Source organism: Acipenser ruthenus, chromosome 52 (genome assembly GCF_902713425.1).
Source record: "Acipenser ruthenus chromosome 52, fAciRut3.2 maternal haplotype, whole genome shotgun sequence".
Classification (NCBI taxonomy): Eukaryota; Metazoa; Chordata; class Actinopteri; order Acipenseriformes; family Acipenseridae; genus Acipenser; species Acipenser ruthenus.
Window position 1 is genome coordinate 4,315,483 of NC_081240.1, and position 16,188 is coordinate 4,331,670.

The 16,188-nt window shown below is 39.1% G+C and overlaps 1 protein-coding gene across 1 annotated transcript in view; it reads right to left on the reverse strand.

Annotated features, from left to right (window-relative positions):
* Positions 1–2,488: 2,488 nt before the first annotated feature.
* Positions 2,489–16,188, reverse strand: part of LOC117432911 (membrane-spanning 4-domains subfamily A member 8-like) — a 35,747-nt gene continuing 22,047 nt past the window's right edge. The window contains exons 3-7 of the mRNA XM_059016378.1: positions 15,418–15,528; positions 14,731–14,787; positions 13,990–14,094; positions 4,032–4,150; positions 2,489–3,200 (exon numbers count right to left, since the gene is read on the reverse strand). Coding sequence (XP_058872361.1) covers position 3,200; positions 4,032–4,150; positions 13,990–14,094; positions 14,731–14,787; positions 15,418–15,528 — 393 coding nt within the window. The 3' untranslated portion in view covers positions 2,489–3,199. The remainder of the gene's footprint in view (positions 3,201–4,031; positions 4,151–13,989; positions 14,095–14,730; positions 14,788–15,417; positions 15,529–16,188) is intronic.

Consider the following 16,188-nt stretch of genomic DNA (forward strand, 5'->3'; position numbering starts at 1 on the left):
TATAATGCATGACGTAAAAAAATGAAAAACTGTAATAAAATAAACATTTCAAAAGAAGATATTGTGTAAACAGGTGTAAACTGCTATATGTACATACAAAATTGCGAAAACTAAGTCACATTACGTACTGCGCATGACTTCAAAAAGTCTCTGTTTGGTTGTTTATTCAGTGTCTCGTTAATGAAAAAACACTCAGTGGCAGAACATGTCACAATACTAACATAAACACATTCTTATTTATTATATATCTTTACTATAAAACACAAAGTGAGGTTTATTATCCATATCCCTGTTGGAGAATCAACATCTATGTAATTGATGGAGATTTACTAAGTGATGATGAAATTGCTGTTGTTCCTGTTGTTTATGTGGAAATTAATTTGTAATTATGAAAACATTCATTAGGTTTGTGAATAGGGCCTCCTGTAAGTAACATTAGGTAGAAACATGGGATAACATCAGCATTACTGTGTGTTCATTTAAAGAATTTAAAGAAAGGAATCACATCAAAAACAATACTAGCCATCAAGATATTTGTAATGGTGAGTGTGGTAGGGCTGAGGCCCTGCACGTGTGATTTCCTGTCCAACCACTCTCTGCTTGACCCTCTCCAATCTGGCTTCCGCTCTGCTCACTCCACTGAAACCGCCCTCCTGTCTGTCACCAACTCACTTAAGTGTGCCCGAGCTGCCTCTCTCTCCTCTGTCCTAATTCCCCTCGACCTCTCTGCTGCCTTTGACACTGTTGATCACTCTATTCTACTATCATCTCTTGCTGACCTGGGGATCTCTGGCACTGCTCTGGCCTGGTTCTCCTCCTACCTCTCCAACCGCACTTACCAGGTAACCTGGCGTGGAGCAACCTCCACACCTCACCCTCTCTTAACTGGAGTCCCCCAAGGGTCAGTCTTGGGTCCTCTCCTGTTCTCTCTCTACACCCGCTCCCTGGGCCCCCTCATCGCATCCTATGGTTTCTCATACCATTTCTATGCTGATGATGCTCAGATTTTCCTCTCCTTCCCCACCTCTGACTCCACCATCTCCTCCCGTATCTCTACCTGTCTGTCTGCTATTTCCTCCTGGATGCACTTGCATCACCTCAAACTCAACCTCTCTAAATCTGACCTCCTTTTCTTTCCCTCCTCCTCCCCCTCCTCTGATCTCTCTATCTCTGTTCCTCTGGAATCTACCACACTCTCTCCCTCTTCCTCAGCTAAGAACCTTGGAGTCACCCTGGACCCCTGCCTCTCTTATTCCCAGCACATCTCCACTCTGGCACGCACTTGCCGATTCTTCCTGAGCAACATCCGAAGAATCCGACCCTTCCTCACCAACTATGCTACCCAGCTCCTGGTCCAGGCCCTGGTACTTTCCCGCCTAGACTACTGCAACTCCCTCCTGGCTGGCCTCCCTGCGTCCGCCACCCGTCCGCTCCAGCTCATCCAGAACTCTGCTGCTCGCCTGGTGTTCTCTCTACCTCGCTTCGCCCACGCTACTCCACTACTCCGCTCGCTCCACTGGCTCCCGATCACCGCTCGCATCCAGTTCAAGACTCTTGTACTAGCCTATAGATGCCTTGATCAGACTGCACCCAGCTACCTCCAAACCCTCATCTCTCCCTACACCCCCACTCGACCTCTCCGCTCCGCCTGCACTAGAAGACTGGTTCTACCTCCGCTACGTTCCCCTGCCTCCCGAGCCCGCTCCTTCTCCACCCTTGCTCCGCAGTGGTGGAACGACCTTCCTACAGATGTCAGGACTGCCCAGTCCCTGACCACATTCCGGCGCCTCCTTAAGACTCACCTCTTCAAACAGCACCTGTAGAACTCCTCTGTTGCATCCTGGGACACTATCACCCTTCATTTAAATATGCTTTATTTTGCTCTTATCTGCCCCCTATTTTACTGCATTTAATCCTGTACCTCAGAATATTGTAAGATGCCAAGTGTTTAATCTGTAGTATTTTGTACTTAATCATATCCTGATGTAACTTTCACTATTATCTGCTGTATTATTGAATTGTGGTTTGTCACACTTGAGAATTATTGTATTTCTTGTTCTTATTGTATGACTTATATTGTAACACTTGAATGTATTTGTATTTGCTTGCGATTGTAAGTCGCCCTGGATAAGGGCGTCTGCTGAGAAATAAATAATAATAATAATAATAATTTTGTATATGTTGTGTGTGTGTGTGAGTGTTTGTTTTGTTTAGCAATAGTGCCCATCGATGAAGGCTCCACACTGTGGTAGTTGACCATGACTGGAGTTATGCGTCCAGAGCCAAAGGTCAGCTATCACACGGTAGAGCCTTCATCGAGAGAACACTGTCACTATTTTTCACATTATTTCTGTAAAAAATATATATGTATGTGTATATATATATATATATATATATATATATATATATATATATATATATATATATATATATATATATATATTAAAACATAGATTTACCTTTAACTTGTAATGATTTGTCAGGTACCCTTCCACTGAGAAACGTTTTAGGAAAATAGTCCCAAAATGATTTTTTTTTTTTTTTTTACTTGTCAGAGCTGTTTGTAGTTTATCTGGACAGTGGCAGATATCTGAATGGAGCAATATTACTGAACTGTTCATGTCTCGGTTTGTTGTTGAAAGATGCTGTCTGAGCTCCAGGCGAGCTGACAGTCTGTGATTGGCAGTTGTGGGTCCAGGATTGGTTGCTTTTGTCGGTGCATTGATTGGCTGGTTTTGGTGGATAATAAAATACTTTTGGACCAATTGTGTCTTTGTTTAGTATTTGCTTCCAATGGATGTGAGCTAAGTTTTCAATACAGCAAGAAAAATTAAAAAGTCTGTACTTGCGAGGACTGATTATAAATTCTCACACCCAGAGATTTACATGCAGGTAAGTATATAAGGATATAAATGATACATCCTGGGGTGTTTTAATAAATTTGCACACTGCTTTATCACTGAATAAAATAAAAAACATGGAAGCAATGTATATATTTCATATACACATACATACACACATGTCTTCAAACATTAGAGCATCTACAATCTTGATATATTAAACATGTAAATACATTATTAGGTTTCATTAAATCATATCACATATAATAGTTTATCATTATTTGAATTTCTGTCCAAGATTAAGACAATGCAATTCATATCTCCAAACAAATCCAGTTGAAGAGCCTGTGAAGCAGTGATCTGTAAAATGAATACATGCACACATTAATTCATATTGAGGTGGATACTTTATAGAGGTTTGCTTCGTCTGCAATACAGTAATCTTGGTGGGATGCCCAAGCAGCTGAACATTAGGACACTCTGTAAGTTTAGGGGCTCGTTCAATCAAAATGCCCCTAATGCTTTATTCTACAGTGTCATTAAATCTCAGTACATATTGTTATGTTTCTTAATTTACTGAATTATATATTTTAGGTTATTGTGGGCAGGGCATGATTCAATGTTCAATGTGCTTCAATTTAATTATTTAAATCTAAATAGATTGAGATCGCAGGTTCGAATCCAGGCTATGTCACAGCTGACCGTGACCGAGAGTTCCTAGGGGGCGGCGCACAATTGGCTGAGCGCTGCCCGGGTAGGGAGGGCTTAGGTCGGCAGGGGAATCCACGGCTCACCGCGCATCAGCGACCCCTGTGGCCGATAGGGCGCCTGTGGCTCTGCAGCGGAGCCGCCAGATCTGTGTTGTCCTCCGGCACTATAGGTCTGGTGGCATTGCTGTGGATCTGCAGTGCGAAAAATGACGGCTTGGAAGGAGCACGTTTCGGAGGACGCGTGTTCCAGCCTCCGTTTCCCGAGTCGGCGGGGGGGTTGCGAGCGGTGAGCCGGGGATACAGATAATAATTGGGCATGCTAAATTGGGGTGAAAACCGGGGTAAAAATAATTGGCGACGACTAAATTAAAAAAATAAAAAATAAATAAAAAAATAATAAATCTAAATAGATTGAATCTAAACCATCACAACCTAAAGTACAACAGGAAACCAATAACTGTAATAGTGTATACAAGCTTACCATTCTCTAGTGCTGCTGCAATGCAGAAACCTGTACCCCAAAATAATTAAGGGCAGAGTGATGCATATCTCCAGCACAGTAAAACTGAGAAGAATGCCTTTAATCCCAGCAATCATGAACTGTTAAAAACAAACAGATTTCAATGTATTAGCAATTTCAAAATAAGAGGTACAGCTAAACAATCAGCACTTGACTGATCCCTCACACTCAGTTCTACACATTGTCCAATAAGAAAGAACATAAGAAGAACATAAGAAAGTTTACAAACGAGAGGAGGCCATTCAGCCCATCTTGCTCGTTTGGTTGTTAGTAGCTTAATGATCCCAGAATCTCATCAAGCAGCTTCTTGAAGGATCCCAGGGTGTCAGCTTCAACAACATTACTGGGGAGTTGGTTCCAGACCCTCACAATTCTCTGTGTAAAAAAGTGCCTCCTATTTTCTGTTTTGAATGCCCCTTTATCTAATCTCCATTTATGACCGCTGGTCCTTGTTTCTTTTTTCAAGTCAAAGAAGTCCCTCGGGTTGACATTGTCTATACCTTTTAGGATTTTGAATGTTTGAATCAGATCGCCGCGTAGTCTTCTTTGTTCAAGACTGAATATATTCAATTATTTTAGCCTGTCTGCATACGACATGCCTTTTAAACCCGGGATAATTCTGGTTGCTCTTCTTTGCAGTCTTTCTAGAGCAGCAATATCCTTTTTGTAACGAGGTGACCAGAACTGAACACAATATTCTAGGTGAGGTCTTACTAATGCATTGTAGAGTTTTAACATTACTTCCCTTGATTTAAATTCAACACTTCTCACAATATATCCGAGCATCTTGTTGGCCTTTTTTTATAGCTTCCCCACATTGTCTAGATGAAGACATTTCTGAGTCAACATAAACTCCTAGGTCTTTTTCATAGATTTCTTCTTCAATTTCAGTATCTCCCATATGATATTTATAATGCACATTTTTATTGTCTGCTTGCAATACTTTACACTTTTCTCTATTAAATGTCATTTGCCATGTGTCTGCCTAGTTCTGAATGCTGTCTAGATCATTTTGAATGACCTTTGCTGCTGCAAAAGTGTTTGCCATTCCTCCTATTTTTGTGTCGTCTGCAAATGTAACGAGTTTGTTTACTATACCAGAATCTAAATCATTAATTTAGATTAGGAATAGCAGAGGACCTAATACTGATCCCTGTGGTACACCACTGGTTACCTCACTCCATTTTGAGGTTTCTCCTCTAATCAGTACTTTCTGTTTTCTACATGTTAACCACTCCCTAATCCATTTGTATGCATTTCCTTGAATCCCTACTGCGTTCAGTTTGAGAATTAATCTTTTATGCAGGACTTTGTCAAAAGCTTTCTGGAAATCTAAATAAACCATGTCATATGCTTTGCAGTTATCCATTTTCAATGTTGCATTCTCAAAAAAGTCAAGTAGGTTAGTTAGACACAATCTCCCTTTCCTAAAACCATGCTGACTGTCTCCCAGGATATTGTTATCATATAGGTAATTTTGCATTTTGGATCTTATTATAGTTTCCATAAGTTTACATATAATAGAAGTCAGGCTTATTGGTCTGTAGTTACCTGGTTCGGTTTTGTCTCCCTTTTTGTGGATCGGTATTACGTTTGCTATTTTCCAGTTTGTCGGTACAACCCCTGTGTTAAGAAACTGTTGCATGATCTTGGTTAGCGGTTTGTAAATAACTTCTTTCATTTCTTTGAGTAGTATTGGGAGGATCTCATCTGGCCCAGGGGATTTGTTTATTTTAAGAGCTCCTAGTCCCTTTAACACTTCTACCTCTGTTATGCTAAAGTTATTTAAAATTGGATAGGAACAGGTCGACATGTAGGGCATGTTGTCCGTGTCCTCCTTTGTAAAAACCTGTGAAAAGTAATCATTTAATATATTTGCTATTTTTTTTTTCTTCATCTATGATTTTGCCATTTGTGTCTCTTAGACATTTAACCTCCTCTTTGAATGTTCTCTTGCTGTTATAATATTGGAACAACATTTTGGAATTGGTTTTAGCCCCCTTAGCCATATTGATTTCTATCTCTCTCTTGTCCTTTCTAACTTACTTTTTGACTTGTGTTTGCAGTTCCAAGTACTCTTTCTGTGTACTTTGTTTTTGGTCCCTTTTAAACGCTCTGTAAAGTGTCTTTTTTCACTGAATATTTTTTAAATTGATCTATTAAACTATTTTGGCCATTTTGTTTTAGATTTAAATTTGTCTACTTTTGGGATGTAATTGTTTTGCGCCTCTAGTACTACATTTTTAAAAAAAAAAACAGCCATCCTTTTTCTGTGGATGTTTTCTCTATTTTACTCCAATCTACTTCTGTTAGTCTCTGTTTCAAACCTTCATAATTTGCTTTTCTAAAATTGTAAACCTTAGCTTTAGTCATTGCTTTTGGGGTTTTAAAAAATATTTCAAATGAGACCATGTTGTGGTCTGAGTTTGCCAATGGCTCTCTGACCTCTGTTTTAGTTATTCTGTCTTCATTATTTGAAAAGACTAAATCAAGGCATGCCTCCTGTCTAGTCAGTGCCTTGACAAATTGCGTTAGGAAGCAGTCATTTGTCATTTCCACCATTTCACTTTCGTCCATCGTGCTCCCCACCAGGTTCTCCCATTTTATACGGGGGAAGTTGAAATCCCCCATTAGTATGGCTTCTCCTTTTCTACACGCATTTCGAATGTCATTGTACAACATATTATTTTGCTCAGTGTCTGAATTTGGCGGTCTATAGCATGCTCCTATTATTATGCCCTTTGAATTTTTGTCCATTATTCTGACCCATATTGATTCGGCATTGTTTTCTTTGTTTTCTATTTCTTATGTATAGCACTACCCCTCTGCCTCTTCTGTCCTGCCTGTCTTTCCTATACAGTGTGTACCCACTAATATTATATTCGTCTCCATCACGCTCAGACAACCAAGTTTCTGTAACACCTATCACATCGTAGTTACTTGTTAGTGCAGTAGCTTCAAGTTCTAACATTTTGTTTCTGAGACTAATAGTTGTCTTACCTGAGTTGTTGCTCTTGTTTTGATGTGGTCTCCCTTCTGTTTTTTGTTTTCTCCCCCCTTCCTTTCTAGTTTAAATGCTTCTGGACCTCCTGATGGATCCTTTCTCCGGGTAGATTGGTTCCCTTTCTGTTTAAGTGCAGTCTGTCCCACCTGTATAGAAAGTCCTTGTTGTAGAATGTGCTCCAATGTTCAAGACAGGTGAAGCCTTCCTGTGTGCACCACGATTTCAGCCATGCATTTTGATTTTGTTTTTCCAGCTGTCCATATGGTCCTTTGCAAGCTGCCAGAAGTATCCCAGAAAATACCACAGTTTTGGTCTTGTCTTTTAATTTCCTTCCTAGCTCTCTGAATTTGTTTTGCAGGGATCTTGGTCTGGCTCTTCCAATGTTGTTTGTACCGATGTGGACGACTACTACCGGGTCGTCTCCTGTTCATTCTAGGAGCCTGTCCAAATTCTCAGTGATATGCTTGACAGAGGCTCCTGGAAGGCAGCACACTGTTGTAGTAAGGGGGTCCAAACTGCGAATTGAACTTGCTGTTTTTCTCAATATGGAGTCCCCAACAATCATGACCTCCCTTCTTTTTGCTGCCTGGCCAGCACTGTCTATAGGGTCTTGGATGTTGTATCTTTCATTCTCTTGATGCTTTAATTTGTTTAGGGTCTCTCTGTTTGTCAATAATTCTGATTGTTGTTTCGAGTCTCTCCGGTCGTGGTAGGTATCGGTTGCCTTTCCGTAATACACATGGTTCTACATAATGGTTGATTTTAATATTACAACGTACTCTAAAAAAACTATTTAAAGTTATTTTTGAATCTAATAAATGTTAGCACAGGTTCGAATTGTTAAAGCTTTAGGGTTGTAGGAGTCTTCCCATAATACACCTGGTTCAGCAGGTCTACATAATGGCTGCTATTAACATTACAGCCCACTCTAAAAAACCCTTCATAGTTATTTTAGAAGCTAATAAACGTTACCACTATATTCTTTGGACTAATAGGATTATTTTAAGACCACGTACAATGTGATTATGTGTCATATTTTTATGTTCAAACTGTATATATTCTGTAGGATCCATATAAGATAAGCCATTCCGCATACTGCCATCAGTTGGCCGATTATTAATATTGCAGCGTCTCTAAGTAGTTTCAAAATATAGTCTAAAACCCTATTCAAAGTTAATTTCAAAGCAAAAAAACCTAATTTTGTAATATAAATGAGTCTTTATCGATAGTTTCAATAGGATGCTGTTGAGGTTTCATGCCCGAGCGTGTCCCTCTGTCTGTAAAACGACCCATTGTATGTAACGATGTAATGTCTAGACCTGTTAGGGGTAATGAATCGTACAGCGTACTCAAACTGATTTCAAAATATAGTCTAAAAAACCTATTTATTGTTATTTTAGAAGCTAAAAAATGTTAGCACTACATTCGTTGGATTAATAAAATTATTTTAAGACCAAATAAGACGTGATTATGAATAAGGGTAATCTTTTATGTTAAAACTGACTATATGGATTTAACATATAGTCTTGATTAGCAGTTCCACATACTGCCATCTGGTGGTTGCTTTTTAATATTGCAGCGGTCTCTAATAGGTTTCAAAATATAGGTTAAAACCTATTTAAAGTCATTTTAGACATTGATAAATTTTAGCACTATAGTCAGGACACTTGGACCACATATTCACCCCCACTTTTAGCTCATACAAACGGTTCATAACACTTTCCTTTAAAAAGATTGAAGGTGTGAGCTGCAGTATCTTCTTTGTAGGTAAGCACTTCATCTTAAGTTAACTACTTTGATATACCGGCATTCAGCCAGTTCTTCAGTAATTACCTGCACGTATTTGCTCATTCAAAAGTGTAAGCTATCTATCTATCTATCTATCTATCTATCTATCTATCTATCTGTCTATATATATATATATATATATATATATATATATATATATATATATATATATATATATATATATATATATATAATTATTCAGGTGTAAAAAAAATTTAAGCAGACATCGGACGTATTTTGTCAGTATACAAATTGTGATTCAAGTGGATTTCCCCACAAAGCAGTTGACCACACTTGGAACACTCTGCTTTAAAGCACGCTGCAGTACGTGTTTACTGTACACATTGTGCACTGGGCTCAGTTCCAGTGGTTATAGTTAAAATCTGGAGCTGGGGTGTGGAGTGAATGCACTCATTTGTTGTTGATGATTTTGTCACCACAGGGTCTCCCTTCTTTCAGTCTTTCAAATGTGGTCCCTCTAATATGGTGCATGAAATTATTGATTTTTAATTTCTAGAAAATAGCCATATAGATCAGAGAAGGGAGCAAGTATAAGGTTTCTTTCATAAAAAGACAGGGTCCCTCTGTTTGGTTAAGTTATCTCTGAAGAACAGGTGAACATACATTTCTTGAGTTGTATGAATGGCTTCAAATCAATATATTGTCCAAGAGGCTATATTGTATTATATTCGTATTGTAATATGTTTGGGAAATCTCATGGAAGTGTCTTCCCTCACTAGATGTCTTCATTTCTTCACCTGGCATAACCAGTAATTGTTTTATTCTTTATGAAGGTTTTTATAGGAATCCATCCATTTATATATTTTATATAAAGTAGGGAGAAGAAAACATACTGATGCACAAAAGAAATGCAACAATCAGGTCTAATGGATTTAATCAAATGTTTTAAACATAGATATCAAACAAAATCACAGAAAATGTGAACAAAAATACAGATCAACGAATCATTATAGGTTTTCAGTATGAAACGTGACACACTGTCAAAATGAAATCATTACGAAGTAATGCTCAGAGTGACCTCCCTGAGCATTAACACAATCCTGGTAGCATTGACGCACAGACCTGATCAGCCTCTAGATAGACTGCTGTGGGATGTTCCGCCACTCTTCCTGTGCAGCTGCAGCCAGCTGATGAAGATTGGCTGGTTGCAGTTGTCTCCTGTGGAAGGCAGTGGTGATTTGGTCCCACAGATGTTCTATTGGACTCAGGTCAGGAGACAAAGCTGGCCACGGCAAGACCACGACATTGTCCTGCTGGAAAATCTACACTTCCGGATTGGCTTGCAGGAACGGAAAAACTGTTTCCTCAAGGACTTCATCAATGTATCGCTGAGCAGTAAGGTTGCTCTCAATCTGCACCAAAGGAGTTCTTGTGTTAAAGGAGATTCCTCCCCACATCACCACACTTCCACTGCCCCACCGGTTGGCTTGAACAACTCAGTAGAATGATCCTGGGCCTGTCCGCCTCAAGCCGTTTTCCTGGTTTCTCTGGACTAGTCTGCTGATTGTTGAAGCAGAACATCTCATTCTCTTGGCAACTTCTCTCACAGACAGGCCGTCTTTAATCATGCTGATAGCAACCAGGCAATCTTCATTACTCAAGCAGGCAATGGTCGTATCGTTCGCTGTTCTTGCATTAATTAAAATCATGTCTTTTCAAATAGCTATTTATACAGATTCTTAATCATCTCACTTTGGCAATTTCAACTCAATTCAAATACCAAACACTGAGCACCTGGTGCTTTTATGAAATCACAAAGAACAATACTACTCAAAAAAATCAACAAATCTACTACTGCTACTACTTACAACCTACTACTGCTACTACTTAAAATGTAAATAACATTATGTATGTGCCCAATGAGCTATTGATGTAAAACAGACTTTTGCGTTTTCATTGTGCATATTAGGGTCTCTCTGTTTGTCAATAATCCCGGGTATTGTTTCGGAAGGACTCGAACATGGTCAAAAGAGAAATACACACACACACACTTCTTTCTCTTTTTTCTTTCTATTTTTTTCTTTTTCTATGTAATAGTCTATAAACTAGGGCAAAACAGACGCCATTTTTAGGGGGTGGTCTATTTTTTGACGGATACCCGCTTAAAGTCAGAAAAAAGCATGGGGAAAAGGGGCGGGGCTTAGGGTCATAAATCATTCAAAGCGTGGGAAACGGGGCGGGGCTTAGAGTCATAACCCAAGCAAATGGTGTAAAAGGGGCATACATCAATCAAAAAGGGGCGGGGTTTAGAAAGTGACATTCGCTTCTTAAATAGGTTTTTTAGAGAGCGCTGTAAAATTAATATCAACCATTATGCAGACCCAGGTGCATTATGGGTAGGCTCCTACAACCCTGAAACCTTAACAATTCGATGCTAACATTTATTAGATTAAAAAATAACTTTAAATAGGTTTTTAGAGTACGTTCTAATATTAAAATCAACCATTATGTAGAACCATATGTATTATGGAAAGCACCGATACCTACCATGACCTGAAAACTGGGGGAAATGTAGGGGCCCAGTACATTTCTCCTCATACCATTACAGTTTAATTGTTAGTGTAATATTTGTATAATATACTGTTGATGAAAAGCTGTAATTTGTTTACAGTCTTTCTGTTTGTCAATAACCCTGGTTATTGTTTTGGAGGGACTCAGACATGGTCAAAAGAGAAATATATACACACACAGACTTATTTCTCTTTTTTCTTTCTTGTTTTTCTTTTTCTATGTAATAGTTTATTAACTACACACATATTGGTGACTCATGGCTTGAAAAACTGGTGGTACACAGCCTCAGGCCTCAGCCTCAGCCTCCCCTCCCCCCCCCCCCAAAAAAAACTGTGCTCAAACCCGATTCCTGATTTTAACCATTTTTATGTAAATATTAAGCTAGCTGTCTAACATTACCAGATATTTCATCACAAACAGCTCTATGCCAGATTGTCACAATCAAGAGAGCTGCAAACACCATTTTACAGGCAAGGGTCCCTTATCGACAGGCAGCTGCACCTGCACTAACCTGAGCGTTTGAAATGGAAGGATCGTCACACTCTCGTGCTGTTAATAACATTCTGAACTACAGAAGAGTTAGGTTTGGTTTCTGTTGATATCTCTGCTGTTGGTTGTTTTAGCTTTTTTGTTGTTGAAAAACTCCAAACGTAGCTGTCTTTTTGCCATTTTAACAGGGCTCAAATTCACTCTGTTTTTAGCACATATTTTCACGGACTGAAAAAGTGAGTCTCACACGAGAACAAATATCTAACAGTGAAGGGTCTTAGACACTCTTTGGTTATGTTATTAAGTTTTGAAATTTTGAAATAAACTGCGCACTTACGTATTTTTAAATAATAAACCCTGGCAACAGTGGCGTAGCCAGGATTTTTTTTCAGGAGAGGGTGGAAATGGTAACTTTTTTAAGGTGAGTAGTCACAGTGGTGCAATTGGCAACCTGATTTCTTATTAGCGCATTGACGTTTTATTTTTGAAAAATAAAGAACAATCTTTTTTTTTGTTTTTTAAACAGAAGATTCAATAACCAAATACACTGTTGTGCAAAAAACTTGGGTTGATTGACAGCAAATCCAACCACTCATTTTTTATGGTATCACACTGCCCTGACATTCGCTAGCCTATCAGGCTTTGTTGAGCTGACGGATGTGCTGTAGCCTAAACAAATAATCAGAATGAAAACGGATAGGTAAGCGAACTCAGGAAATGAAACAGTTTTGCAGTTTCTCTCTCAGCATCATCCAGAACTGTTTTCATTCTGATTTATTTCTTTAGTTATTCAATTAATAATAGATTGTACATTTATCACTCCATCTCTAAGACCTGGATGGACTTGGTTACCGTCCCTTGATGAAGCTGGCTCCACAATCCATGAAAAATGATAATCTTATTAAGTAGGCTGGCCGCTGGAGAGGTCAGCTGGCAGTAAGATATGTCGTTAGGTGAGTGCATTCTATGTAAATACATAGGCTACTCATTACATAGTAGATGTCCTCTACCCCATCTATGTGTGTAGTAGTTAGGCTACATAGCATATACAGTCATAGCCTATATGTTACATGCATCTATGTGTGGTGCAGCTTGCTTATGTATTCTCCTTGGTTGACAGCAATGCGCTAAATAAAAAGTTCGCTCCGTAAGCGAAAAGATAAATCAGCACCGCTCGTGCTGCGTCCGCCCCGCATAGACTATAATGGGAAGTGAAAAATATAACAGTAATGCAATTTCTTTATTTCTTACACATGTTTCAGTGTGAACGATCCTAACGCAATGGCTAAGCCACTGCCTGGCAGAAATCTGGGGGGGCACATGACCAGGCGTGCCCCCCCTATACGTCGCCACTGAGGGCACAACAGATGCTATATTTAGGAGGTGGTCTATTTTTTTGATGGATATCCGGTTAATGTCAGAAAAAAAGGGGTGGGACATAAGGATCATAAATCACTCAAAGTGTGGGGGGAAGGGGCGGGGCTTAAGGGCCATAAATCACTCAAAGTGTGGGGGGAGGGGCGGTGCTTAAGGTCATAAATCACTCAAAGCGTGGGAAAGGGGGCGGGGCTTAGGGTCGTACATCAATCAACAAGGTGTAAAATGGGCAGGGCTTTGGGTCATACATCAATCAAAAAGGTGTAAAAGGGGCGGGGCTTAAGGTCATAAATTACTCAATGTGTGGGGAAAAAGGGCGGGCTGAGGGTCATAAATCACTGACAGCATGGGGAAAAGGGGCGGATCTTAAGGGCCATAAATCACTCAAAGCATGGGGGAAGGGGCGGGGTTTAGGGTCATAAACCACTCAAAGTGTGGGAAAAGGGGCGGTGCTCAGGGTCATAAACCACTCAAAGCGTGGGAAAAGGGGCGGGGCTTAGGGCCATAAATCACTCAAAGCGTGAGAAAGGGGGAGTGGCTTATGGTCATACATAAATAAAACAGATATAAAGGGGCGGGGCTTATGGTCATAAATCAATCAAAACGGGGTGGGGCTTAGAAAGTGACATTCGCTGTCGTGCCTTACTACTTACTATGTAACCACTATGTAAATATACAGTAATTAAAGACACTTAATATAAAGTGTGACTGAAGAAAGTTTCCACTTACATTTAGCTGATCCTCGTATGAATTCCAAAAGGACAAATCCACAGAATACAAAACTATTCCGATCCCAGCAGAAAGAGAACTTCCTAAGTTAATTTTTAAACAGACCTGAGCAAAGAGAAAATAGCATATTACTGTGACATAATTTCATATAGGAAAATCCTACAGCTGACCCGGACCTTTGTGATTGTTAACAGCTCACGGATCAGAATATTATCAAGGACTGTTGTCCCATTAATATGGATAAGTAATTAGTCAACTAGCAAGTTTTATACTCCCCCCCCCCCCCCCCCGAACTGCAATATATTCCCAATTATCATATCTCATTTTACTTTACAATTCGCAGAACATTTCAGGATTTAGTTAGTGACTGAAAAAAATGCCATTGCTAATATAATACTGGAGTGGAGTTATCTTTCTTGGATCTGTATGCAGGTTGCAGTGTTGAACAAGTTAAAAGACTGTATTTTCATATGCCTGTGGGCTGGTGAGATTGTAATTGTGCAATTGAACCATTTCACTTGTGAAACACAGGGCCCCATGGGTTTAAGTCCTGAGGCACTTGTGCAACACAGCCCCCCCAGAGGTCTTAGTCCTGATGCACTTCTGAAGCACAGGCCCCCCCCAGAAGTTTAAATCAAGGTATTTGTGAAACACAGACCCCAGAGCTTTAAGTCCTTAGGCACTTGTGAATTTGCTTGCTGTGCCACCTGACCCACTATTCATACTTAATAATCCACTTACCCATAATATTTTTGGATACTTTTCTACTGCAGCAGATAGAGATCCACACACCAAAAACTGCCAAAAAATACATTTATTTATTTTATATTTTATTATGTATACAAATACACAAATTCAAGTAAAACTTTAGCTCACAAACAAGCATTAATGCAGAATGCAATGGAAATTGTCCTGGCTGATTGCATTCTGTAACCTAAAAATCAGCTTTTCAACATATATATATATACTGCATATAATAATAATAATAATAATAATAATAATAATAATAATAATAATAATAATGGCTGTGTGGTCCAGTGGTTAAAGAAAAGGGCTTGTAACCAGGAGGTCCTCGGTTCAAATCCCACCTCAGCCACTGACTCATTGTGTGACCCTGAGCAAGTCACTTCACCTCCTTGTGCTCCGTCTTTCGGGTGAGACGTAGTTGTAAGTGACTCTGCAACTGATGCATAGTTCACACACCCTAGTCTCTGTAAGTCGCCTTGGATAAAGGCGCCTGCTAAGTAAACAAATAATAATAAATATAATAATAATAATAATAAAACACATCATTGAAAAGAAATTGCTCTGCCGAGACTTAGAAAATGCATTAAAAAGTATATAGAAGATATGGACATTTATATGGTAAAATTAAAATGCATTTGACAGGGATATTATGAAAATATTTAGAAATAAAAATTGTATTACCAAGAAACCAGTCAAAAAGGGTAATTTGATCATGATAATAAGTGAAGGTGGATACATCGCCAGAACGCTGCCAAGTCCAATGATTATCAACCCGATCACGATCTGAACAGCCTTGAAGAGAAAGAACAAGCAATGCAATGAAGGGATGGAGACAGAGTACCAATGATGAACCAGAAGGTAACCAGCTCTCCTGAGGGCCCCAGACATTAGAGATGTTCAATAAAACTCACAATAGCATATCATGTGATCCACTGAACCTATATAACTGTTTGAGAGCTGTGTGCAACTATTCAGCAACAGAGAAAGCAGAAAGATCTTTACATCAGTTAGTGCAGTCAAGGTTCTCCTTTTAACAATGTGGTAGGGCCTCTTTAGTGAAATGCATCAAAGTTTGTATTATAAACTGTTTAGTGGTCAAAGTTTGCCACCTAACATGCTAACTGAGTATTGTAAAAATGCTGGTTGTATATATTATTTTCATATAGTTAATACTGAATCCTAGCAATGCATTTATTAAGTAGATATCTGCAGAAGAGCACATATTCATTTTCGCATTACAGTCAGAAAGGTTTTTGAAAAAATTACCACAGTACCACAACTGTCAAACCAGATGTAATGCCATTAAAGTCTTAAAGAGTTGAAAAAAAACAGAATACGGGGTAACACTTTACATGAAGCGTCTCTGTTACTGTGTATTTACAGAGTAGTTACATACATGTGTAGTAAATACATGTGCACTTATGCATAGTTACAATGTACTTCATCTGAAAA